This window comes from Alligator mississippiensis, chromosome 2 (genome assembly GCF_030867095.1).
Source record: "Alligator mississippiensis isolate rAllMis1 chromosome 2, rAllMis1, whole genome shotgun sequence".
NCBI lineage: Eukaryota > Metazoa > Chordata > Crocodylia > Alligatoridae > Alligator > Alligator mississippiensis.
In genome coordinates, this window is record NC_081825.1 from 209,832,758 (window position 1) to 209,859,458 (window position 26,701).

Here is a 26,701-nt window from a genome sequence, read left to right on the forward strand (position 1 = left end):
ATGTATTCATGTATGCAACTGTTCTGTCTCAAGTGCCAGACTTTGTATTTTTCCTTATTCAGTTTTACCTGATTAATTTTGGATCATTTTATAAAGGTCATTCTGAATCTTATAATCATACCCTCCACAGTGTTTGCAACTCCACCCAACATGATATTAGCTTTTGCTAACTATGAACTCCAGATTACTAATGAAGATATTAAACAATACCAGAGGCAAAAGAGACTCCCAGGAAATGCCTCTCAATAAACTTCTCCTAACTAGAAACTGAGCCACTGATGACTATTCACTGAACTCAATGATTGAACTAGTTATGTATCCACCTTACAATACTTTCATTTAGTCTGTATTTCCTTAGCTTATTAATGAGAATATAATGAGACACTGTGTTAAGCTTTGCTGGGAATGAAGGTATATAACACACACTGTTCTGCTCCCATCCACAAAGCCTGTCATGTAATCACAGAAGGAATTCAGGTTGGTCAGGCATGACTTACTCTTGGTGAATCTATGCTGACTCTTCCTGATCACCTTGCCCTTCTTTGGGTGCTAAGAAATTAGATTCCTTAAATGACCCTTCTTAAAAATCTTTCCTGCTATTGAGGTCAGGCTGACTGATCTGCAGTTTCCCAGATCTGCCCATTCTCTTCGTTTCCTTTTTTTTAAAGATGGACGCTATATTTACCCCTTTACAGTCAACTAGAATTTCACCCAATTTCTATAGGCAGGCAATGTTCTTTGAGTACATGGGATATCTTTTATTAGACCAACTGAGTAGTTGGAAAAAAAATTCTAGGCAAGCTTTTGGGCACAGTCACGCTTCTTCAGGCATAGGGACTTCTGCTGGCCTGCAACTCAGACCAGAAGAGACTTCCTATGCCTGAAGAAGGGTGACTGTGCCTGAAAGCTTGCCTGGAACTTTTTTGCAACTACTCAGTTGGGTTAATAAAAGATATCCCATCTACTCAAAGAACATTGCCTGCCTATGTCCTTAGACCAACACGGCTACAACCAAAAACCTAACTTCCATGAATTTCCAAAGATGATAGCCACTGGCTCCAAAATTGCCTCAGTCAATTCCTTCAGTATTCTGTATCCCTGCCAGCCCTTCTGATCTAAAAATACCCAGCATCTCTAAATAATCTCTAACCTGTTCTTCCGGTACTCTAGGCTGCTTATCCACTTTCCTATCTTTGTTATAAACTTAACTCATCTGGTAACTGACCTTATGTAAGGAACTGGGCACAGGCAGTTTTGCCTAATGGTTAGGCTGCTGAGGGAAAGCACTTGGACTTTTAGGTCACGGACTTGAACTGTCCAGTGCTTGATTGCAGCTGTGACCCAGGAGGGGTCCATTCCACTTCCTGGTCTGTGGACTGATGTAAGGCCACTCAAGCTGTATGGGACTGGGACATAGACAATCTTGCCTAATGGTTAGGCCACTGAGGGAAAGCAGGGTCTGGGCTGGGTCAAAGGGTAGGAGCTGTATACCAAAGTCAGAGGGAGATCCAGAAGCAGAGTCCATGAACCAATCCAGCGTCAGGATCTGGGGGTCAGATGCAGTGTACCAATCCAGGAAGCAATCCAAAAGGCAAAGTCCAAAAACAGAGCCAAACTAGGGTCAGGGGTCAGGAGAATCAGAGTACAGGAACAAGGAGCCTTGCCACTGCAGAACTGTTGACTGGGCTGAAGATCTAGGCCCTAGCTGGTGTTAAATGGATAGGTGGTGCTCCCAGCAGCCAATCAGGATGCCTGCTGCTCCTAAACTAGGGAGCATTCACTAGCTGGGATTTACAGCAGGTGCGTCTGCTGTGGTACTTGGTTCAGGTTGGCCTGCCTGCTCAGAGTCCCTGCCAGCACTGGCCCAGGCTGGTTTGCCCATTCAACACCTTAGTTGTAGAGACTGAAGTAAAAAAGACATTACATACTTGAGCCTTCTCCACATTAACCATAACTAGATTGCCTTCTACATTCAGTAAGGGACCTATACTTTCCCTGACATAATTGTAGAATCTTCTGATATACTTGTAGAATCTTTTCTGTCTCATGCTAGCTGCATGTCAAAGCATGCCTTTGCCTTCCAGATTTTCTCCCTGCAAGCCTGTGCTCATACCCTTTCTTAGCAATAGCTTGGAAGTCAGTTTCATGGAACGGGGAACCAAAATTTGGTTGGTGGGCCTGAACATCACAACTGTGTATGATATAGAAGATTAGCTCTCTTTAACTGCATGTTCTAAGCACAGAACAAGTTTCAGATGTTCCACAGAACATGTTTACAAACATATATGTCTGAGAAAAATTGAATGCCAAAATGAGGATGCACAAGTACCACATAATCAAAGTTACAATTTAAAATTAGAACCCACCATTCAACTGCTTCACTGTAGGTTCATACCACTTGACCCTGTCCACATCCCCCTTACATGATGTGTTTTATTGCACCCACATTTTATTCTTTATAGATGCTAAGCAGTAAAAATCTGTATCATCATTTTGTCAAGAGTAATGTTTAACCTTACATAAAAACTCAACAGATAAAAAGGGTTGAACTATAGATTCTTCCCTTTCCACTGGTTATTTATTTCTCAGAGATACTGAAGAAGTTATCTGACTAGGCAGCTGACAGGGACCTTGATAGTGCCAGAGTACAAGTGCACATAATTCCTTCTAAATTATCCAAATCTAACTTTATATGATATTTTATAATACTTTTGAAAGAACTTGAAGAAAAATCCCATCACTGGATATTGGAGTGTGCTGCCCTTGCTTTCCAATATTTTTCATAGCTTAGCCATGGAAATATCTCTTTTCTTAGCAAAGAATCACATTTAGAACACCAGAAGAAAACAAAAAGAATTCTTTTGAAGATCAGGGAATTATCCAGCCAGAAACAATGTCTCTCTTCATACCTCCTGACATTAAAACATTTGCATCATGGGACTATGTTGTTTTTGCTGCACTCTTTCTAATTTCTGCTAGCATTGGAGTCTTTTTTGCAATTAAGGAGAGAAAAAAAGCAACTTCAAAGGAATTTTTAGTAGGTGGTAGGCAGATGACATGTGGGCCTGTAGCTCTGTCCCTTACAGCTAGCTTTATGTCAGCAGTGACTGTTCTGGGAACACCATCAGAGGTGTATCGCTATGGGGCATCCTTCATTCTTTTCTTCATTGCATATACTTTTGTCATCATTTTCACTTCTGAACTTTTCCTACCTGTGTTCTACAGATCTGGGATTACAAGTACATATGAGGTAGGTAAAACTGAATTTATTACAATCAGTTCATTAGCTAGACAAATGTTGCTACAGCAAAGCATTGCTTTTGGAATAGTTGAAAATCATAGTGTCACCTTAGAATTTAGACACAAATTACATTTATTGTATTATTTCATTATTACTTATTTTTACTATAGTAAAGGACATGAATCAAGGATTAAGGGCTTATTTCATATGCACTGTACAGATGTGGAACATTAAAAATGCGCTGTATCCCAAAGATATCACAATATAAATCAATATACAGTACAATAAAACTGGTTTAAAAGCAGCAAACTCAAAAAACCAAGATATTACATGAGAGACTGATATACACATTTTTACTCTAAACCAAGTAGGAAATACTATTTCTAATTGGGTGTGGAAGAGGGCTTAGAACAACAAAGTTCAGCATTGTTATATGTGGGATTTTGTTTTGTCATTGTAAAGTAGGGGGCATTTACAACATGTGGATATAGGTTTGAGGTTGAGATTTTGACCCCCAACAAAATTTAGTTGTGAGAGAATAAAATGTCTGAAGTTTTAGCTGGGTGAACGTTGTGATTTCCTTTATGATGCCTCAGCAGGTGTAATTATCAATAGTCACTGTCATGTTGTTACTGGGGGTATGATACATAACCTCAATTTGTTGGATGTTACTGAGCACACTGGATAATTTTTGGACAACTGAGGTGGTTGTTAGTTAGTGGAATTAACAGACGTCATGGGACATGTTCATTAACTGAGGACTGGATAAAATAAAGCCCCATTGCCTAATCAATCAAACCAAGTTAATGCAAATATATGTATACAACTCCAGAGGTTAAAAGACCAAGAAAAGCTTAATTTGAACATCTGGACTGTGAAATATTTCACCGTGAGGCTCAAAAAGTTCATATTGGAAACATGCTACAGTTACCAAAGGCAGAACAAGCAAAGACTCTTTCCCAAAACTCTTGAGATAAGATCAGAGAATCACTTTCTCCTCTCAGTTTCCTCATTGTAATTGATGGGACAGTTTATGTGTAGCTGAGAGGAGACTCAGTACCCTGGGAAGGGATATGTTGGGGCAAATCTGTAGAGATCAGTGAAGTTTTCCCTACTTAAATTAGAGATGTCCCTAGATTCCTTCCCCATGTTGGGTGTTTATAGACATGCTCTGGGAGGTGGGGGAGGCTGGGGGAGGCCTTCAATTAGCCCAGCTCCAAGACCTGCAATAATTAAAAGCATCTTGATTGCCATGTGTATCAGGATTCCTGTGCTGAAAAATGGTGGTGGGGCCCTTTGAACAAAAGCTCATTGAATGAAGTTTAGTTTAAAGTGCCCCGCCACCATTTTTCTGCATGGGGATGCTGATACACATGATGCTAGAGTCTGCTGAAGCCCGGTAATTACCATGTTCCAGCTGCAATTACAGCAGGTTGGAGCAACCTTCCTGCATGTGTATAGAAGCCCATTAAATTTAAAAATTGTTAGTTACTGAGTAGCGTCTGGACTCTTCCAATAATAACAACACAATAATTTCTACCCAATAATGGATAGGTCATAGTTACATCCCAATATATTGTCCTGGCTATAACATTATTAATAGGGAACCATCTAAATCATGGCAAGACAATGAGTTTTTTGGTGTGCAGAGATGATTCACAGGCATTTTGCAGGGGCCCTGACCCTCTCTGCTGATTTACAGATGGTACCTTCCCTCGGTCTGCTGATTCACTATCAGTTGTTTTGCCCCATTCCTCCCTGCTGATTGGTAGAGGGTGCCTTCACTTAGTCTATGTTACTACATTTTCTTTTTTGGTTGATTTTGTGGGAAATCATGGCCAATTCCTGGCATTTGTGAACAACACTGTTTTTTGTGCTTTCTGTAAAATCCATTAAACTGTGATTTAAGTAGATTCCCTAATTTTTAAGTGAAGTTTCTTCCACATATTATTAGTGTCTGCCATAATAAATCTATCCTGATCATTAGTTTTGACAGCCATTTCAGTGAAGTCAATGGATTGCTTGGGGAGTGAAGTGCTATGCATTGCTAACAAAAGAATGATATTCTGGACCTAAACATCATATATGCTTTTCACTTAGTGTATTTCTTATTTTTCCCAGTATTTGGAGTTAAGATTTAACAAGTCTGTTCGTTTTGTCGCAACATTCATCTACATATTGCAGACGGTAAGAAGCATTTTGTATAATTTGTATAGTTTGTGAGACTTTAGTTAATATCTTTCTTCAGTAGTATTACTAGACAGGGGCAAGAGGGGCACCAGTCCTATGTACCAACTTAAAGTGGGAGCCAGTATGGCTATCCCCCCGAGGTGTCTTTGTTATGGCAGTCACAGCACCGTGCCAAGCAGTATATCTGGGAGAGGGATAGAATGACATCCTCCCACAAAGATGCTTTGCCATATTTTTCCTTTTTTTACATGCCTTAATTTTCCAATTGGGTGATTAATTTAGGCACATAGTACCAGATCCAAATCACTCTCCATATTAATCTCCTGTCAAAACAATTAAATCAACAGAATAAGGCATTTAAGATCTCTATACAGATAGTGGAGATCACCTGCTTAAAAAGAGCAACCCAGATTTCTCAGCTATACGTGCCTCCTTGCTGGCTTCTAATAGGGGCACAATGTTCAGATGTGGATCTAAACTCCAAGCCCTCTTTGGAGGTTGGTTGACCAAATTAGGGCAAGAAATAAGGTGCTTCTGCCACTGTGAAGCACCAAGAAGATGCACAACATGAGAGTTTATTTAATTCAGTGCCGATTGCAGCATCCACAAGTTTTTTTCACAACTATCTTATGACTGGAGCACTCAGGAAATGGGAGATCTGTTACAGACATTTCCCAAACACAAGGGGACTCCCATTTCCCAGGAGAGAGCCCTAAACACCAAGCTATAGTATTATTTTGTGGCGAGGAGGCTTATTCTCCTCTCCTCCATTTGAAACTAGGCTACTGATCAGCCCCAAACAATTGGGGGAATCGTTGTCTATGCCATGGCCTCTTTGTGCCACTCTAATGCAACAAAAGAAAAACAAAAATGAAATACCTACCTTAAGGAGAAGTATTCTGTGTGTGCATCTACATGTGAAATTAGTGTGACACAAACTCTGTCGCAGTTCATTCCTGAGTTTATTGTTCCAAGGAGCAGAGTTTACATATGAGCCTGGGACCATAGCATGTTGAGCTGGGAATGCACAGCCTTGGCTAGCAGGGAGCCCTGGGGATCAGCTTATGAACCCAGGGCTGCCCCAACCTGGCTCAACAGGCTGTGGAGGGGATGACTGGGGCACAAGGGTGCTCCAGTGTGGGGCTAGCCAGCAAGTAGCCCCCACACTGAAGCACTCTCCTGCCCCAGCCAGCCCTGTCAGCATCTACATGTGCATTGCTGTGGAGTAAAAAAAACTCTGCTGAAGGATAGTACTTGTGATTACAAGTACTAACCTGTGGCAGAGTTAATTAGTTTACTCTATCCTAGTAGCATAGTACATGTAGAAGCTGAGACTTTACTGCAGAGCTAATTAGGCCATGCCACAGTAAACGTCTCATGTAGATGTACCCACTGGCTAGCTGGTCCCTAAAGGTCCTGCCCCCACCCACATACAGTAATATCTCTGTCTTATAGATAGGGAAGCTGAGGCAGGGAGAGATACTTGGCTGAGATCACACAAGGAGTCATTGCAATATACAAGATATAGCTTCAAATAAATTAAAAGATTAAAAACAAATAGTGACAGCAAATTATTTTAATTGCATATAGAGGGAAATGAATGCAGATATTATGATGTATGCGTTTAATAGTTAATTTTCTTGGTTATTTACATTAATTGAATTCAAATAGCCTTAGCAATTGATTTAAATATTTTGCTTTTCTTTTCTTTCTGTGTTCTTATCTAAACAGTGTGTATTGTGTGTGTGTGCATTATATGTGCATGGAAGTGTTCAGGTAGCCAGCTATGGTAGTGTGAGTTTACTAAGTTATTTCTACATCACTGAGTGTTTTTAAAGGCTATATATTACTGGCTGCTACCTTTTCTATCTGATTGATATTTTATGGCACATAAGCATTACAAAAATGGATGCATTAAAAACATTTTGATAAATGCAGTTGATATTTCCTTAAGTATGGAATTAAAAATAGCAATGGGTTTCTGATTTGTAGAAGCTAGGCACCTTAAACTTGTAGAATTTAGAATACTTTTAATTTGAAGACTGATCCAAACTTTCCAAAGAGACTGCAGATCTAAAGTTTTGCTTCAGGGCCCCCTGTAATTGGGAGCTTTTGCTCTGAATTTTTAAGTTACCTTTTCACTTTTGCAGATCCTCTACACAGGAGTGGTGGTTTATGCTCCAGCACTGGCTCTCAACCAAGGTGAGTTTCCAGTCCAAAGCACATGGCTGCACCAATCAACCATGTCACTGCCCAAGCAAAATAATTGAAGCAGACAGATTTAGAAAAAAAGAAACACAAACAAAACAAAACAAAAACCTCCAAATTATTTGTAAAAGTTTCTGTGCCTTCACTTTGGTATTTCTCAATTCTTACCTTCCATCTTCCTCATTCATGTCAGTACATTGGCAAGGTCCTACCATTAACCAAGTCTATTTTTCTTTATACTTAAGGAGTTACCTGAGGGGATGAGTCCTGAATTTATGCATCTCAGTATCCTGAAAAAGTGCACTGTACAAAGTGATGATTTAAAACCGTATTGTGTACTTTGATTGTTTTCTCTCCTGCCTACCTTATACTGCTGTCATCTTTAATCTTCACTGGATAAAGCTGATGCATTTTTTTCACTGAAAACATTACAGTTCTCTGGTTGGAATTAGGAAGATGAAAGACTAAGACTAGTGTGTCTGATAAAATGGGCGGCAATTCTTTTTTGTTAGTACTAATCCATGTAGACTAAAAAGGGGTTGCAACCTCTTAATTTAGATCTTCATGACTGTCTTAAAAAAATCCTACAATGTTTTCTGTAAGATAACTCATTCATTTTCCTGTTAAACTAACTTCAGTATCTTATAGCTGTAGCTAGACATATGTTCTTCTTTACTTTTTGTGCTAAAACTACTATAAAGCCATCAACCTCCCAGTTTGATGAATGATGTAGCATACTATCTTACTTGATAGGTAGAAAAGAATCCTATCGCTGCCTGAAGCAGCTCTCTGGGATCTCAGTCCACCCCAACCAGAATGAGAGGAGTTGGAGAAAAGCAAGCAAAACAGAGAGTGGAAACTAGTTACTCTTCTTCTTTGACTAGAATTTTGTTGACATTGATAATTTTGAAGAAAAAATAAGACAAAACTCATCCCTTAGGGTAAGAGAGAAAGAAGGCATTGCTGTAAAACAATTGTATGCTTAATTCTATCAAAAATATGAGATTTTTGTGCATCTCATGAGGACAATTTTGATTTGGCCTTACACCATTATGCATTTTAATTATTACCCTCACACACTTGAGATGCAATTAGTCACAATTTGCATGAAGGCAGCAAAATGAAACCAAGAAGGCAAAACAACAGCCATTAATGTCCAGAAACTCTTATCATCTAGTGGAGTTCCCAGTAGAAATAAAAAAAATTAAATTAATAGTTACTCAAGTCCAGGAACAATGATTAACTATTCTGTTACCTTCCAGATGACTGGGACTTGTTTTTTTTTACTACTAATTTGATTTATTTCTGTGCCACAGTGACTGGATTTCACCTTTGGGGCTCTGTATTTGCAACAGGAATTGTCTGCACGTTCTACTGCACTCTGGTATGCAACTAGCACAGCTGAAATACTTAAATGTCTGATAAAGGCTAGACTTATTCTTATGAAAAATAGTATTTGAAATCAGGGTTTCCAATAGTACTTTGAATAACTGGTTTGCATTTATAAATACAAATGTTGGAAAACTGTTTCAAAATCTTCGGTCTATTTTTGTACTTTTTACAGGGGAAAATAGCTTTATAGCCTTCTTCATACTGTGTATGTTCCAAGATTTAAATCAGATAACTTCAGGCCAAGGATAAAATTCTTTAGATTAGGAAGTGATACACTTTCATTCCACATGAAAGCTTCCAAAAAGAAGATAAATATTTCTCTCTCTGAATGTGTTTGTCAGTCTACAGTTTATAGAAAGGAAGAAACAAATAATTTCCTAGTGTAACTCCAGTTAAAGCCTAGAGGGATAGAACCTAGGATGAACTGGTCTCACTGATTATGAGCCTTACAGGGGGGTTATTTTTTAATGAAAGCACTGTAAAATGCTGGTAATAATGGTTTGAAACAGATTAGCAAAGTGGTCTGCAACTTTTTCCAGCAGCAGACCAAAATGTCCCAGTTCATATTGGAGATAGTCAGCACTAAGACCCAGCTTTTGCTGTTTCTGCCCCTATAGCTTTTCCCCATTGATCAGCTTCAGAAAAGCTTCCCAGTACCTGACATCCAACTACAGAGCAGTGCTAGCAAAATTCCTGCCACCAAATACTGCCAAAACCTTAGGTCTGCAGGCTAGACCTAATGTGGGAAGGGGTAGGGGGCAGGAAGGAGGACAGGGGAAGATACATTGCTGCAGACCACCAACCCATGGATTTGAGTCACTTGACTCTTTGGGGAGTCATTGAGCAATGGTCAATGATCACCAGGTGTGAGATGATAGCAGGAGGCAGAGCAGGTAAGAGGTAAGCTGGCAGTCATAATTTGCTATGGTTTCCTTCAAGCACTATGAGACTAAAATCTTGAGAGTGGCCACAAGGGGGAACCCTGAAGTGGCCTCATAGGATTATTTTTGGAGATGGAGCATCTGAGCAGGAGCAGATGAGAAGGCATACTTGAGGACATCCCAGCTAGGACACACTGCCATCATGATCCATCTCTTTGTACCTCATTTTCTGATATGTAATATAATGCACCCTTTTGGAGAATTGGAATGGAACTCTTCAGGGCAGAGATTACCTCTAGGTGTATAGCAATTTGTGGAATAAGGTTCTCAGCTCATTGGGAGCTCTACATACTATAATACTGAAAATAAAAAAAAGAATATAAACATGCTACTTCTTATAATTTTAGGGAGGATTAAAAGCTGTTGTCTGGACGGATGCATTTCAATTTGTTGTCATGGTGCTTGGTTTTTTAACGGTTCTGATTCAAGGAACTCTTTTGAATGGTGGACCTAGCATGATTTGGGAAAGAGCAAACAATGGATCCCGACTAACCATATTTGAGTAAGCACAACATAAAACTTTGCTGGTCTATCTTTTATCTCTTTTCCATGTTTAAGACTGGAGTTGCTATACACTAGTCTTTAGGAGTTAGTGAGCTATAGGTATTCAAGCTCTGTTTAGGTCAATCAGCTTTTGAGCTGCTATACAAATTCCCTAAATTATTGAGAGAAATCCTGTCCTCATTGAATTCAAAGGGAGGTTGCACATTTGTATGTCTGTACTTGGCTCTAGGGGTGTGTGAAATGGGCTGTATTCAATTTGGATTCGGCCCAAATTGGGGACAGTGATTCAATTAATTGATTTGGATCACTGTCCCCGATTTGATTTAGCTGAATCTGAATCTGAAAGTTCAATGCTGGTTTGGAGAATCAGCGATTCGGCCAGTTTGAAATGTTTTTTCTACATATCTCGAGGTACCAGGAGCAACTTGTGAAAGCTGCGATGGTGGGGCAGATGAAGCACCCCAAAGGAGCATGGGGTGGGGTGGGGAATGCTCAGCAGTGAACCCAGAAGTACTTCCAGTCCACTGGGGAGTGCACTGGGCCCCACCCTGCACCTCCCTGGATTGGTGATCAGCTGCAGAGGGACCCTGGGTTCCCCCCCGAGACCCAGGAGGCACCAGTCGCCAAGCCAGGGGAGCCGGGGTGGGGGGGCTAGTGTGCTCCCCAGCAGACCTGGAAGTGGACTGGAAGTGCTTCTGGTCCACTTCTGGGTCTGCTGCTGAGTGCACTAGGGACCCTCCACGTTCCTGTGGGACACTCTATCCACCCCACCATTGCAGCATTCATGAGCCCTCTGGTACCTTGAGGTACGTAGAAAAAACATTTAAAGCTGTGTCTGTGTCTGAATCACTGAATCTTTCCGAATCTCTCCAGACTGATTTGGAGGGTTCTGATTCAATTCAGAGAGATTAAATGTTCTCTTTATTTGATTTGGATTAGGAGATTTGGCCACTGAATCAGGCCGAATCTCTGCTGAATTGAATCAGGGACCAAAGCTTCACACATCCCTATTTGTCTTGCCATGGACCTTATTCTAGCACACCCACTCCTCTGACCTCATTTACATGTCCTTTCATTCTTCATTTATGAAAGCATCACTTTATATTAAGTATACTTATCCATGTAGCTAGTACTGCTGCCCTGCTGTGATGAATTGGCCTGTCATTGATGGCCATTTATACCAGTGACTAAAGAGGTCATTTATCGCAGTAAGGCACTGATAGAAACTAGTACAAGTTATCAGGCAGCTTTTAAAAACCCTACCAAATGTGGTATTTTATCAACAATGGTTACTGAGTTTAAAATCAATAGAGTACAAAAGACAAGGATATTTAAAATAAAAATAAATGTAACTTTAGCTCTACTGGTTAAAATAAAATTACATGGGTTATGAAGCCTCATCACAAGCTAATTATCAGTCAAGCTCAGGAATAAATTTATCCTTATGGGATAATATATAATAACATGACTATAGTAATTTGGTAGATTGAAGGGCCTTTTGTCTGAGGTATATTAAGTGGCATCATCCCTTTCTGGGAACCAAATACCAGATGACGTGGATATTTAGTCTGTTCTGTTGCGATATACATAAGATTTGAAATTTGAGCATAGTACACTCTGTAAATTTGAATTTATTAATTTACTAGTGATTACACCTGTGGTGACTAGTTCAAGACCATTATAAGTTACCTTTCTCACACTGAGATAAATTCCAGTATATCTAGTATAACATTGTGATTAGAAATTCTCTTTAATATTGAGTAAATAAACACATGTAGGCTTTGCTGCTTAATGACAACCTTGGTCTCTGTATAAGCCAGTGATTGTCAACTGAGGTGTCATGGCACCCTGAGGTGCTGTGAGTTCCTTCTAAGGATGCCATTTTTTGCTGCTCAATATTAGTACCAGAAGGTATTAAAACACCTATATAAAATTCACAAGATAAGCCCAGAGATTTCAGATAGGAACCCACAGCGTCAAAAACATTCTGACCTTTGTAGAGTTTCTGAGCTCTTTGCAACAGAATTGCTTTATTACTTTTCCATAGTCAATAAACGAATGAAAGGTAAGAGCTGGTACTTTCTGAGGGGTGTGTTGAGTCTAATGAGTGTAAGTTATACAGCATAGGATCTATCTATAAATCATACATATCTGCAGAATCAAACATGATATCTCTCAAAGCTCAGGAGTTGTTTGGAACTCATACTCTATCTTTATTCTATGTCAATATTATATTAAGCATGTGGAAATGAATTACTTTTCTCTCTGTCTTGTAGCTTTGATGTAGATCCCTTAAGACGACATACTTTTTGGACAATTGCATTTGGAGGAACCTTTACATGGTTAGGAATCTATGGAGTTAATCAGTCCACTATGCAGAGATGCATTTCCTGCAGATCAGAAAAACAAGCTAAGTTGTAAGTTGTTTAGTATCCCACAATCAAATACAATGCACTTTCATTCCAACTCTTCTTCTTTGGGGCAATACTAATCATTTTGTTCATTATATCTTAAGATATACAGGGATCTCAGTATGGAACCATTTAACCCTTGCACCTGTGGCTCTGGAACTGATTAAGCTTTTCTATCACAAATTTTGATAGTAAGCAATTTGCAGATAACACATGTAAATATTCATGCAAAATAAATTTTTAATTCACATACACAGGTATTAATACAAAAAGTGCCTCTATACTCATGTTACAGGGGAACAGAAATGACTGCTTGTGACCTGCTATGTGCTATTGTTATGTGAGCACAGCCATAGTTTTTGCTGTGTGAAATCTGTTATGATATCTCAAGACTGTCCAGATCTCAAATGTCAAACAAGCAGCAAAAGAAAGTTCAAAAAGAATTTAAAATATATTATTGTTCAGAAAGATATTATTATTTTAAAAATCAAGTACATTCAAGGACAGCAAAATCTTCTTCCAGAGATTCTGCAGCTAGAAAGAGTTGAAGTTCCTTATGAATTATTTCTACAAATTATTCATGCAGCTTGAGACATGATGCTCACTCTTTGATATTAGCACCCTTACCTTTGAAGATCTGCTCATGGATTGTTCTCCATTAATGGAAAATTATCAGTATCTTTCAAGTGCAGGAATGCCATGTGGAGTGCATTCCATACCTCTCTCTGGACAACATGCCTCAGGTAGAACTTGATAGGTTCTTACATCAGCAGCAGTATATACAAGAGTGGTAATTCTCTGCTTTGGGCCAGGGCCACTCCCCTTCTCTCCCCCACCTCTTCGGGCCAGGGCCAGGGCCAGGGCCAGGGCCAGGGCCACTCCCCGCCCTGCTTTGGGCTTGGGCTGGGGCCAGGGCTGCTGCTTCAGGCTGGGGCCATTTCCTGCTGTTCCAAACCACTTTGGGCTGGGCCACTGCCCCTGCCACTTTGGGCTGGGGCCTGGGCCAGGGCCACTCCCTACCTTCCCCCACCACTTTGGGCTGGGGCCAGGGCCTGTGACCACAGTGGTGACTTAGATGACTACACAGTCCGGTGGGTGGCGAATTGGCTAGAAGTTCACACCCAGAGAGTCGTAGTGGATGGGTCGGTATTGACCTGGAAGGGTGTGGGCAGTGGGGTCCCGGAGGGCTCGGTCCTTGAACCGATACTCTTCAATGTCTTCATCAGCGACTTGGACAAGGGAGTGAAGTGTACTCTGCCCAAGTTTGCGGATGACACAAAACTGTGGGGAGAAGTGGACACACCGGAAGGCAGGAAACAACTACAAGCAGACCTGGACAGGTTGGACAAATGGGCGGAAAACAACAGAGTGCAATTCAACAAGGAGAAATGCAAAGTGTTGCACCTAGGGAGGAAAAATGTCCAGCATACCTACTGCCTAGGAAATGACCTGCTTGGAGGCATGGAAGCGGAAAGGGATCTTGGAGTCCTAGCGGACTCCAAGATGAACATGAGTCGTCAGTGTGATGAAGTCATCAGGAAAGCTAATGGCACTTTATCGTGCATCAGCAGATGCATGACGAACAGATCCAAGGAGGTGATACTTCCCCTCTATTGGGCGCTGGTCAGACCGCAGTTGGAATACTGCATGCAGTTTTGGGCGCCACACTTCAAGAAGGATGTGGATAACCTGGACAGGGTCGTCACTCGTATGGTTAAGGGCCTGCAGGCCAAGCCCTATGAGGAGAGACTAGGGAACCTGGACCTCTTCAGCTTCTGCATGAGAAGGCTGAGAAGCGACCTTGTGGCCGCCTATAAGTTCATCATGGGGGCACAGAAGGGAATTGGTGAGGCTTTAATCACCAAGGCCTCCCTGGGGGTTACAAGAAATAATGGCCATAAGCTAGCAGAGAGCAGATTTAGATTGGACATTAGGAAGAACTTCTTCACAGTTCGAGTGGCCAAGGTCTGGAACGGGCTCCCAAGGGAGGTGGTGCTCTCCCCTACCCTGGGGGTCTTCAAGAGGAGGTTAGATAGGCATCTAGCTGGGGTCATCTAAACCCAGCACTCTTTCCTGCCTATGCAGGGGGTCGGACTCAATGATCTATTGAGGTCCCTTCTAACCCTAGCATCTATGAACCTATGAACCTATGAACCTATGGTGGTCGCAGTGGTGGCAATTACAATGATTGTGGCAGCAGTCAAGGCCATGGTGGAACTTACAGCAGGGCACAGCTACTGATCACCCCCCCTCCCCTTTCCATTCCCCTTCCCCCCTCCCTCCCCTCTTCCCCACCACCTCCTCCTCCCTGCCAGCAGCCTCTGGCCCCTGGCTCAAAGGAGCAGGGGGGGGAGGGGTGGTGGGGCCAGCACTACTGGCCTTTCCCCCTCAGCTCTGGCTCCAGTCCCTGCTGTTACAGTGACGCTCTGCTGTGTGGGGTGGGGTGAGGCCAGTGCTGTGCAGACAGCACCCCATGCCCCTGCCACCTCCAAGAAGCAGGGGGGGAGGTGAGGCCAGCAGTGCTGGCCTCACTCCCCTGCTCTGTCCCCTCTGTCACAGCAGTGGTCCCCCATTGTCCCCCTCTGCCTCCAAGCAACCAAATCACAGTGCAAAAAAAGCATTATGGACAGACAAACTAAGGCTTTTATATTATTAGAATTAGGATTGTCCTTTTTTTTATTCTTAGTGTGTTCTTCAAAATACTCTGTAAACTTATGCAAGGGCTCTGGAGAAAATAATGATATAAGATATGATTTAAAAGGAGATGGAGGAGTGGATATAATAGAGAGACTTAGAGGGAGTGGAGGACAGAGTTTAGAAAGAAGTGGCAGTAAAAGTGAAAATATACTCTCTGACTGTGAAGAGTCTTTCTAGATCAAGACTGGAGGAGTAAAGGATGCAGGAGAAAGGATATTAATGATTGGAGGTCAGAGAGGTCATTTGTATTGAGTTAAGGAGATCTTTGGAATCCAGGTGTGTAATTCTGAAGTGGAGTTGGCCATGGCTGGGAAGTCAGTAAAGGGAAATGTCAAAATGTGGTGTAGTTTATGTATGATCTGATAGTTCACAGGAATTATGAGATTTTTAAACATTAGCTACCTCAAATGGCTGCTGAAGGGGAAAGTAGATTAATTTCAGTGGTGAAATCAGAAACAAACCAAATTCAATTCAAAACAATATTGCATCTAGTTTCAAGGCAGAGTTGCAACAACTTTTCAGAGATGAAATAAGTTTTTAAAGTTTTACATTGAAGGAAGAGAGTTTCTTCACTTTGGTCTTAAGTTATCATCAACCTGGCGAGATGTGAGCAGTGGTGTACCCCAGGGCTTGATCCTTGGGCCTGCACTGCTTAACATCTTGTTCAGCGACTTGGATGCGGGGTTGGAAAGCACACTGTCCAAGTTTGCTGATGACACTAAGATGTGGGGCGAGGTGGACACACTTGAAGGGAGAGAAAGGTTGCAAATAAATTTAGACAGATTGCCAAAGTGGGCAGATGAGAATAGGATGGGGTTCAACATAGATAAAGGGTGCTGCATCTTGGAAGAAGGAATCCACAGCATACATACAGGCTGGGGAGTTCCCCTCTTGAAAGCATAGAGGTGGAACGGGATCTTGGAGTCATTATTGACTCCAAGACGAACATGAGCCGCCAATGCCAGACCACAGCCAGCAAGGCCAGCCATACCTTGTCATGCTTCCAAAAGGTGCATCTCAAGCCGGTCCAGAGAGGTGATACTCCCCCTCTATGTAACTTTGGTCAGGCCGCAGTTGGAGTACTGCGTCCAGTACTGGGCACTGCACTTCAAAAGGGATGTGGCCAGCCTGGACAGGGTTCAGAGGAGGGCCACCCACTTGGTGAGAGGGCAGCAAGACAGGCCCTATGAGGAGAGACTGAAGGTCCTGAACCTGTTCAGCCTCAGCAAGAGGAGGCTGAGGGGGGACCTGGTGGCTGCCTACAAACTCATCAGGGGAGATCAAAAGCAAATAGGTAGAGCCCTTTTCTCCCTAGCACTACCTGGGGTGAGAAGGAACAATGGTAATAAGCTGGTAGAGAATATGTTTAGGTTGGAGATCAGAAGGCAATATTTTACAGTTAAGGTTGCCAAAATCTGGAACCAACTTCCCAGGGAAGTGGTCCTCGCCCCTACCTTGGGCAAATTCCAGAGGAGGTTGGATGATCACCTGTCTGGGATCTTGTGAACCCAGCATTCATTCCTGCCTGTGGCAGGGGGTTGGGCTTGATGATCTGTTCAGGTCCCTCCTGACCCTAGCTACTATGAAACTATGAAACTTTTTGTTGTAGTTACGCTTCTTGCAAACATACTAAAAAAATTGAGATTTCTACATTTGCCTTTAGGTTTTAAGATGAATATTAGCATTTCCCATAAATACTTATGCAAACCTTACTAAATTTACAAATTTTAGTAAGGTTTTTTTTTAGTAAACATAGAAAATTATGAGTTTTCCATATTTGTGTTGAGTTAAACATAAATTAGATTTTCTCTCTCCCTCTTTTTTTTCTTTTTAGAGCACTTTACCTTAATTTAGTGGGACTCTGGATAATCCTGGTATGTGCAGTCTTTTCGGGTTTGGTGATGTATTCTCATTATAAGAACTGTGATCCTTGGACTGCTGGCTTCATTTCCGCACCTGATCAGGTATATCAGTAATTCTCAACCCAGGTGCTGTGTAGAGTTGCCAATATCCATAAATTTATGAACAGGCAGTAAAACTTTAGGCTAAAAATACCTTTCTGTAAAGTCTGTAAATAAATTTAAGCTCTCTGTAAAAACAATATAGCTCTGGCTACTTTGTGAAGTTGCCTCTAAGCATATACAAAGTCCAGCTGAAGTCTATGATAATATTGTTATGATTAAGTGTGCTTAAGTGGTAATGCTGGAGTGAGGATGTTGTTTTCATGGCTCAGAAAATATACAAGAGCTGAGGATATTTGAGGGTGATCTTTTATCTTTCAGGTACAAGGGACAGGGACCTGAAGAAGGGTGACTTGTACCCAAAAGCTTATCTAAATGTCTCCCAACCATGCAGTTAGTCCAATTAAAGATCTTGCCAACAAAAATACTTAAAAGTTTTAAGTGCCTTTTCAAGTTGATATTTAGAATGCGACAATCCCACCATATGGTATTACATTACTATGCTCTCATGTATCTATTTCAGTTTATGTCACTGTCAAGTACAGTATAACCACATAAATCCAGATATCAAAAATCCAGAATTATCAAAAATCTGGCACCTCCCCCCGCTGCTCCAGGACTGGCTGCCACTCCCTCCTCCCCCTGCCCTCACGGATGTGGAGGGGGAAGCTTCACATGGTGGCTGCTATTGCCATTCACCACCCTGAGCCACCACTCCATGTGCACCCACTGCTCTGGGACTGGCCACCACTACCCGCCTCCCCACCTTCCCCCACTTTGCAACTAGCCACTGTGCCGGTTTCAAAAATCCAGCATTTTCAGATTTCCAGAAGATGCTTGGTTCTGAGCACACCAGATTTATGAGGTTATACTGTACTTCTCTCTCATTTGTATTAGTTCAGTATGCCTTAGAGGCCTCTGTTTTGGTATGCCAATTAGAGCTGAGATACCTGAATTTGGATTTTTGTTGAACATTTTACTTTTACACAATAATGTGATTGCAAATGGCTACTGCATTGTCTCAGTCTAGAAAACTTCCCAGTTAACATCCTTTATTATTCTTGTGTTTCTTTTACCCTAGCTGATGCCTTATTTTGTTATGGACATTTTTTCCTCAATTCCAGGACTCCCAGGACTATTTGTTGCATGTGCATTCAGTGGAACCCTAAGGTCTGTATTTTTGAAATTGTGTTTGCTCTAGCTATGTGCATTGCATAGGTGCGTTGCCTTGACCTTTCTAAAAGAGGGGAAGTAATGCTCTTAAGACCTAAGTATAGATCAAAGTGCTAACTATGAGAATTAAGCATCATTTCTCCTCCACTGTCCCAGCTAATGCTTCAGTGGTTTATCTGCTTGCATTCAATTCATGCCAGAGCCTGGGTTCACTTTGTCAGATATATTTTACTTTTTCCTCTTCCCAAACCATATTTGAGAACCACACTATTATCACAAAAAAGGGAGCAAAAAAATCAGAGAAACACCACTTTCCTCTTTAGAAGCAGCTCAGCCTGCTGAGATAATGCAGCATCTGTGTGGAGTTGAAATCCCTTTTATTTAACCTCACTGGCACAACTATACAATTAGAGAACCAATGGAGGGCATGTTGATGATTCTGGCTGAACATAAAACAGCCATAAAGATAATGTATGTATATGGCCAACATGGAAAAAAATAATTTGTCTGGATCAATAACTATAACTGAATGTTCCCCCATGCTGCGGATGACAGTCATATTAAAATAATAGGAGCTTAGGGGATAGCAACTAACCCATCAATAGTTAAAGCTAGGAAAAAGACTGAAGGTTGAAGTCCATGTTACCAGTAGTCAGAGCTGTCACATTCTCAAGTTCCTGAAGGCTGCCCCTCCTGCCCTCCCACCTGCCCCACCAAAGTAGCATGTCAGGATCAAAGAGGTCTTTATTGAAATGAAACAATTTTCATCCCATACTTTTAGTATATGTGAAATAAAAGAATAGGTATTTCAAGGACATACAGTACACTTAATAAATTGCACCATCTTAAGTATGGAATATGAGCTATTCTATATGTAGAATAAGTAAGTTATGCCCAAGCAACACCACTGAGATGGATTCTGATTAGTTGAAATGTGTGAATTCAGAGCCACCATGTAGAAGGCAGAGGGTTGACACCAGCTTAACTGTAACAAGAATCTTGGCTACTATAGCACACTCAGTTTTGTTTTCAGTTTGGAGGGAGTCGAGAGAACCCACATTTATAAAAGAAGGTCATGTTCTATCACAATTGCTGGTGAGGGGGATGTGCCCAGGGTTCTAATGTAAGTGGTGTTATTATTTTAATAACTGTATTGTACAGACAAACACCAATAAGAAAACTGAAAAGGTAGGAACTGAGCACACAGTAGGCACGTCTATGTGAGATGCTAAATGTGCAGTAGCCTAATACTACTGCACAGTAGCACGCCACGTCAAAATGAGTGTTATATGATACTGCACAGTAGCATCACTAAAAGGCATGTGCTGGCACTAATGCACAGTAGTGCCAGTTAGTGTGCATTGAGTTAGTACTTGATTATATGGGTATTCATTGGCAAAGCATAGGGGATGCACATGGGTGCATGTGCACCCCCTGAGCTTGGCGGTGCACCACCTGGAAAAAGTACTGCTGACGCTGCTAGTGGTGCCTGTGGGCGGTTGCCACATGCCAGCCCCCCCAACTGCCGACACTGCTGGCAGCATCTGCAGGTGGTCGCTGACCACTGGTCAGCACTAGTTGGCCCTCCCCACCGCTAACACCACTGTGGCCACCCGCGGGAGCTCCCCACTCAGCCTGCCCCCACCACTGACACCACTGCAGCTGCCTGTGGGAGCTCCCCACTGCCAACACTGCTGCTGTCGCCTGCGGGCAGTTGCTGTGCTCCCCCAGCCTTCGGGGGCATGCAGGGTTCATGAGAGTACTGAACTTAATGTGCATTAACTAGGACACGCTAAGGAATGTGTAGATGTGCACAGTTGCTACTGTACTTGTAACAACAATTTCTGTGAATTATTTGGTAGATATCATTTGTTACAAGGCTTCCAAAAGACTGATATCAGTAGCATTTATTAACCTCCTCACTAGAAAAGCAATGTCTCTGTCTTTTCTCAGTATATTGAAAAGGTATGTGTAGTTTGGTCAACTGGAGGACTTGTGAGAAGGTACATTAAAGTAGGCATTTGTACCTTTCCATTCAAGAATAAAAGTAATGTAAATGAAAGGCTATTAGTGACTGAAGCAGGACTGGGAATGGTATCAGTGTCATCATCCCTCATAGTTAGTCAGAAGAGTAGGAACTTCTGCTTAAAATCCTGCTAAGATGTTATCTCAGTGGGTGCATCTATACCTGTGCTTAACTGTGCAGTAGATTAATTTGCTGTGGTATAAAGTGTCACAGTCTACACATGCAACACTATTAGACCACAGTAAACTAATTTTCACTGCCATAAGATAGCAGACATTGGATACGTGTTACAAGCACGTGTAAACACAGATGTGGGTGTAAACTGTGCATGATCAGCCCAGACGGCAAGGGGCCAAACCTCTGCCAGCTGCCTAGCCATGCAGCTCTGCTCTTTGGGCACTCTCATGCCCCAGCCATCTGTGACCCAGAGCCTGGGGCTGACCCCCTGAGCCTTCTGCCAGACTGTGGCTGCTCTTCCCAGCTCATACTGCTGCAGTCCCAGGAGCATGTGTAGACACTGTTCCTGGGAGCTGTAAACTCCAGCACGAACTGCTCTGGAATTTATTGTGCTGCACTAATTGAACAAGTAGATGCACCCAGTAAGTGTCAGTGGTGGAACTTAATCTCTGCCATCATTTATTCAGTTATATGCACAAAATTAGCATCATAAAAGGAAATAATTAAAAAAATTAATAAGTTAATCTTTTTTCTTCAAATGTTTTTAAACTGTCACAAGCAACCTGATACATCTTCTAATATTCTGGGCCAGCATTTTTGTATGTAGGTAATATTACCTGGCAGTTTACTTCTGTTATTTTGATCATCATTACCTTTATGTTGCTCTTCTTTGCCTCTACAGCACTGTAGCTGCAAGCATAAATGCTCTTGCAACAGTAACATTCGAGGATTTTGTCAAGAACTGTTTGCCAAATCTCTCAGAAAACATGAGCACCTGGGTCAGCAAAGGCCTATGTAGGTACAGTAGATGGCTCTTGTACTTACGTACATTTATAATGATGACATAACACATTTTCCTAACCCCCTCGTTGCCCATCAGGAACCTTTGACCATGTCTACATTGCCTACAGACTATGCTACAAGGGTCTGCCGTGTAGCACAGTGTGCTGCTCTCCAAAATGGAAATGATGAAACTTTATAACAGCGCTGCTTATAGTGTCATGCCAGCACGACTAAGGCAGTCATCATGTCCAGGTTGGAGTTTAACATGTGCAGAACAGGTGTGCCATGGCTCACTGCAGCTCTCTAAGCAATGCTGAGGTGGCAAAGATATGCCCTTTGTATCAATGCAAACTTATAGCATGTGAATGATCATAGCATTTACACAGTGAAGTCTTGATATCACTAGCACATACAACTGCTTTAGTGGAATAGTCACCAAGCTTAGGTGACCCAAACAATAAATCTTTATGAATTCTGCAAATCACTTGTCTCTATAAAAGGCAGAATTTCAGATACTGAATCCCTTTCTAAACTATTTTATCCTTCAAGTGTTTCAAAATACTACCTATTGCTCGTTCTCAGAAATGTGCACAGTGCTTTGTTTCACATAGTATGCTGGATAGCCACATTGTGAAAACAAATTCCCTCTGGCTTCAGCCTTGTAAGCAGTTAAGCACATGCCGAGTTTTCTGTTTCCTGAAGTCCAAGTGCATGAGCGAGTAATTCTATTGAGTGCACTGTGAATTCTTTTTACAGGATTGGAGCTAAGGATGTGCATGGTTATTTGTTAAATGGGAACTAGTGACAGACAACAAACCAAAGAATATGTCCAAAGCCTCAACAAGTTTATGCAGAAAACAGGCTATCAGGGCAGGGTAACACCTCAGAAACTAACTGGTTCAGACAGGCATGAACTTTTATAGGCAACAACCTATTTTGTCAGAGGTAGGTAGTGGTGGTTAACCTAACCAGTAGAGTAATGAGGGAGGGGCAAGAGGGGCACCTGCCCCAGGCACCATGTTAGGAAGGGTGCTGAAACCACCTCCCACCCCAGCAGAGTCTGACTGCAAGACCAGCCCCAGGAATTATCCAAGCTGGGAACTCCAAAACAGTCTCTGGCTGCTCTGACAGTGGGGTGGGCAGAGTAAGTGGCGGTGGTGGCATCGGCAGTAGCAGCAGCTCAGCTGGGGACTGCTTAGGAGTTCCCAGCATGTGTAGACTACTGCATTCTCCCCTTCCAAGATCATGCACCCCCCCCCCAACCCCCCGCTTTGAAACTCTGGAACCAGCATGCTCCCTGCTCTCAGAATCATGCAGTTCCCCCCCGAACTGCATGCTTCCCCCACCCCTGTTTTCAGAAGTACCTCCCACCCCCTTCTCCAAAGCTGTATTATCCCTGTGCCCTGCTCTTGGAACCCATGTGCCCCCTGACCCTGTTCTCAGACTCAAGTTCCCCCCTCCCCTGAACCATGAGCCCTCCCTAGTCTCAGAACCTGCAGATCCTGCTCCCCTGGGTGCCAACTCTGCTTGTTATGCCACAGCTTAACACAACTAATTACCCCTGTGCTCATAAAGGTATATTGGCAAGCTAATGTTGAAGGCAGAATGGAAGGATATTTTGTGCCAACAAAATGTCAAGCCAGTGACCATAAAACATTTCTGTCTTACCTTAGAGAATAACTTTTAACTTCATTTTTAAATGGTCAATTTTTCCAAACAAAAAAAATCATCTTCCTTTTAGTATACGCCTGCCAAATGCAAAACCAAAGAAACTGGAAAATGGAGGGTTTTGTTTTCTTTTTCTTTTTTTATTATTATGATTTTTTTTTTTGTTGCTAACATCATTCAGTTATAATAATTTTTATGTTAATTGAAAGTATAGTAGCTGCAGCATTTTCACCCGGAGCTGTAATTTCCAAACTAACATTAACTCTTTAAAGCTGAGTTATTAAGCAAACCAGCAGGATTTGTTATCAGACCCTTTAAAACATAGAAGTCCACAATGAGAATTCCAGCATGCTATCTGATCTTGTAGCTGATGGGATGGGTAAACAAAGAATTAATTTCAGGGTTACAGGGGAATTTGAGGTCACCAGGGCTATTGATCATCAGTGTGCTAAGTAACTGCTACACATACTTGCTATTGATATCTTTTAGGTATATTATTTGGTGTCCTGTGCACTTCAATGGCTGTGGCAGCATCACTTCTGGGAGGAGTTGTGCAGGTACGTAGACACTCATGGAACTGTCCAACCAAAGAAAACTGATCTTAACAGCCAGTTTGTTTCCTCAGTGATATCAACTGGACTTTTCTGTAAGAACTCCTAAAACAGGATGTGCACTTCCCAGAAGTCATTTAATGAATAAATCTCTTTTTTTTAGGACCCAGTGAATTACCATCTAAGTTAATTGGAATAAGTTTGGTTTCAAAGAAAAATATTGTCAATCCAACCTTAGTATTAAGTCTAATTTTGTGATCAGTTACCCAAACAAGGGCAATCCTTCTAAAACGTCCTATATCCATTTTATCTTTGGGACAATAAATAAATAAAAAAAAAAAATCACACTTTTCATTGACACTACAATGGCATTAGGATTTGCATACCTTGTATCATTTTTTTTGTAATATTTTCTAGTGGAAGAAATAGTCATAAAGGCCCTGGAATAAGAACAGATAAACTATAGCTATGGGAATGAGGCTAATTTCAAATGACAGTAACTAACCCTCTAATAATGGTCTATTGTGCCTTTTTTTCAACAGGCTTCACTCAGCATTCATGGCATGTGTGGGGGGCCCATGCTAGGGTTATTTACATTAGGAATTGTGGTTCCTTGGACTAATTGGAAGGTAAGAGATATCATCATCATTTTCAATATCATCGTTAAAAAGAAAATCTCTATTACTGGGTGCATCTACACATGCATTAATGCTCAATAGTTACTGCACATTAGGTTAAGTACCTATAATAACACACCTTTGTAGTGATGCTAATGTGCAGTAGACTAATTCTATTGTGCATTAGTGCATTAGCATGACTTTTGCTGTGATGTGCTAATGAGCAGTAGAATTAGTCTACTGCGCATTTAGCATCTCGTGTAGATGCGCCCAGTTTCTCTCAACTTGTATCTCATTTATATTATTCTGCTTTTAGATTTTTTGCTTTGTTTAGAAGCTTCTCAGGAGAGAATAGTCCAAATCAAATCCCTAAAAGCCCAGGGAAATTCACATCTAGATGCAAAATTAATGAAACAAGCCTTCACTATTGCTTATGTCTGAGTTTTTACTCTTGAGCTCTTAAGTCTCATGGAACACAATGAAAAACTGGAAAAAATAGGAACTCCTAATATATACAGAACAATGTAACTTCTCCTGATAAGGCAAAACTAAAGATGATGTCATTTCACATATATATTCTCTTTCCTTCTGAATAGTTCCTATAACTCATACCATATGTAAAATTTACAGGAGCAACTGTTGCAATTTTAATCCCTGTGGCTTTCATTATCTATATGGCTACATTACTAGTTCAATTAATGTCTATTAACTATAGGTAGTAACAAATGCACAAGATCTGGTATCCAGTAATTTAGAATGTACACCTTAAAATGTCCACTTTTAACTGGTGATTAATATGAAAAACTGCACTTGGGGATATTAGTTTTAACTAGTAAACAAATAGGGTTTTTCCTAAGTAAAATTTCAGTTTTGGTTTTAAAAGATAGTTTTGTCCTTTCACTGTGCAGATTCTAGGAAGATAGGATTTTCCTTAGCATGGATGAAATATAACAAAGGGAAACACTTTTCAAAATATGAGCTTCTCATAGGAATTCCACCTGCCTTCCCTCCCCCACAAATTTCCAGTTTTGAGGGATTAAAAACAAAAAAATCCTACTTAAAATTAAAGCAAAAAAACTCCAAAAACAATCAGAAACATCCTATTAACCCATCACAACTCAATTGTTTAACCAACTTTAACAAATAAGGCCTGAATTTGTGCCACTGGAGTAAATGGGAGTTTTTTACCCCTATATGAATGTCTACAGGAAAAATATCACCTAATGCAATGTACCCACCATCTGTCTTTTCAAACGCATGCATATTTCAGTCATCTCTGATAATGTCACTTTGCATTAATTCAGGGTGCCTTGGGAGGCCTTTTGACTGGAATCACATTAGCTTTTTGGGTAGGTATTGGAGCTTTTATTTATCCGGCACCATCTTCAAAAACCCTTCCTCTGGATTTATCAACAGCCAACTGCACTCTAGCTAACAGCACAGAGATACTAGCTACAATGGCTCCTACTGAACCTCCTTTCAGGTATTTTCCACTAGTTTTTGTGTGTATTAATACTCTACTATAAGAGGTAGCTACTACACGGCATTAGGTTTAGGCTGAAGTATGCTTTGAACACTGTGGCCTTGGAACTCCAGTGGTCTAAGAGCACATACTGATGGTGCGCAGACATCTGGTGCGCTGTGGGAGACATATTCTACTGAACACAAGAGAAAATGTTAAGCGCTTCCATCTAGCTTAGGTTGCCCAGATGCAGTCCTTACACTTAGATCCATAACTAGTTGGAGCTAAGTGCAAACTCCACAGAAGTTCCAGAAAGGCTGGATGGTCTCAAAATGGCTAACCCAATCTAAGTTATACTTCCAAGGTAGTCTGACTTAGATCGGGTTGACCATTTTTAGATTGATCGAACTGAACTCCTGTACGTTCATGGTGAGCCCCAGGGCTGGAAAAGCCCAGCTATCAGTTTCAGCTCTAGAGCTGTACTTTTCCTACCTCCTCCCCAGGACCAAGCTATTTTTAGCCTGCTCCTTGTCCCACTCCCAGAGGGACAACCCTCTGCAGCCCACCAAAACCCCCATCCCACAAGCTGCTCTCAGTGCTGGTTTTATAAGCATTTGCTGATGTTAGGAGCTAAAAGAGTAAGTCCTGGTGGGATGAGGGGTGGGAAGGATGGAGGCGGGGGGAGGCATTGTGCATCTG

General features: G+C 41.5%; 1 protein-coding gene across 1 annotated transcript in view; it reads left to right on the top strand.

The window, feature by feature from the left end:
* Window positions 1-2,569: 2,569 nt before the first annotated feature.
* Window positions 2,570-26,701, top strand: part of SLC5A12 (solute carrier family 5 member 12) — a 29,839-nt gene continuing 5,707 nt past the window's right edge. The window contains exons 1-12 of the mRNA XM_019477142.2: window positions 2,570-3,250; window positions 5,363-5,428; window positions 7,582-7,633; window positions 8,956-9,023; window positions 10,320-10,474; window positions 12,753-12,893; window positions 17,419-17,548; window positions 18,627-18,715; window positions 21,604-21,716; window positions 23,862-23,929; window positions 24,466-24,552; window positions 25,845-26,023. Coding sequence (XP_019332687.1) covers window positions 2,894-3,250; window positions 5,363-5,428; window positions 7,582-7,633; window positions 8,956-9,023; window positions 10,320-10,474; window positions 12,753-12,893; window positions 17,419-17,548; window positions 18,627-18,715; window positions 21,604-21,716; window positions 23,862-23,929; window positions 24,466-24,552; window positions 25,845-26,023 — 1,505 coding nt within the window. The 5' untranslated portion in view covers window positions 2,570-2,893. The remainder of the gene's footprint in view (window positions 3,251-5,362; window positions 5,429-7,581; window positions 7,634-8,955; window positions 9,024-10,319; window positions 10,475-12,752; window positions 12,894-17,418; window positions 17,549-18,626; window positions 18,716-21,603; window positions 21,717-23,861; window positions 23,930-24,465; window positions 24,553-25,844; window positions 26,024-26,701) is intronic.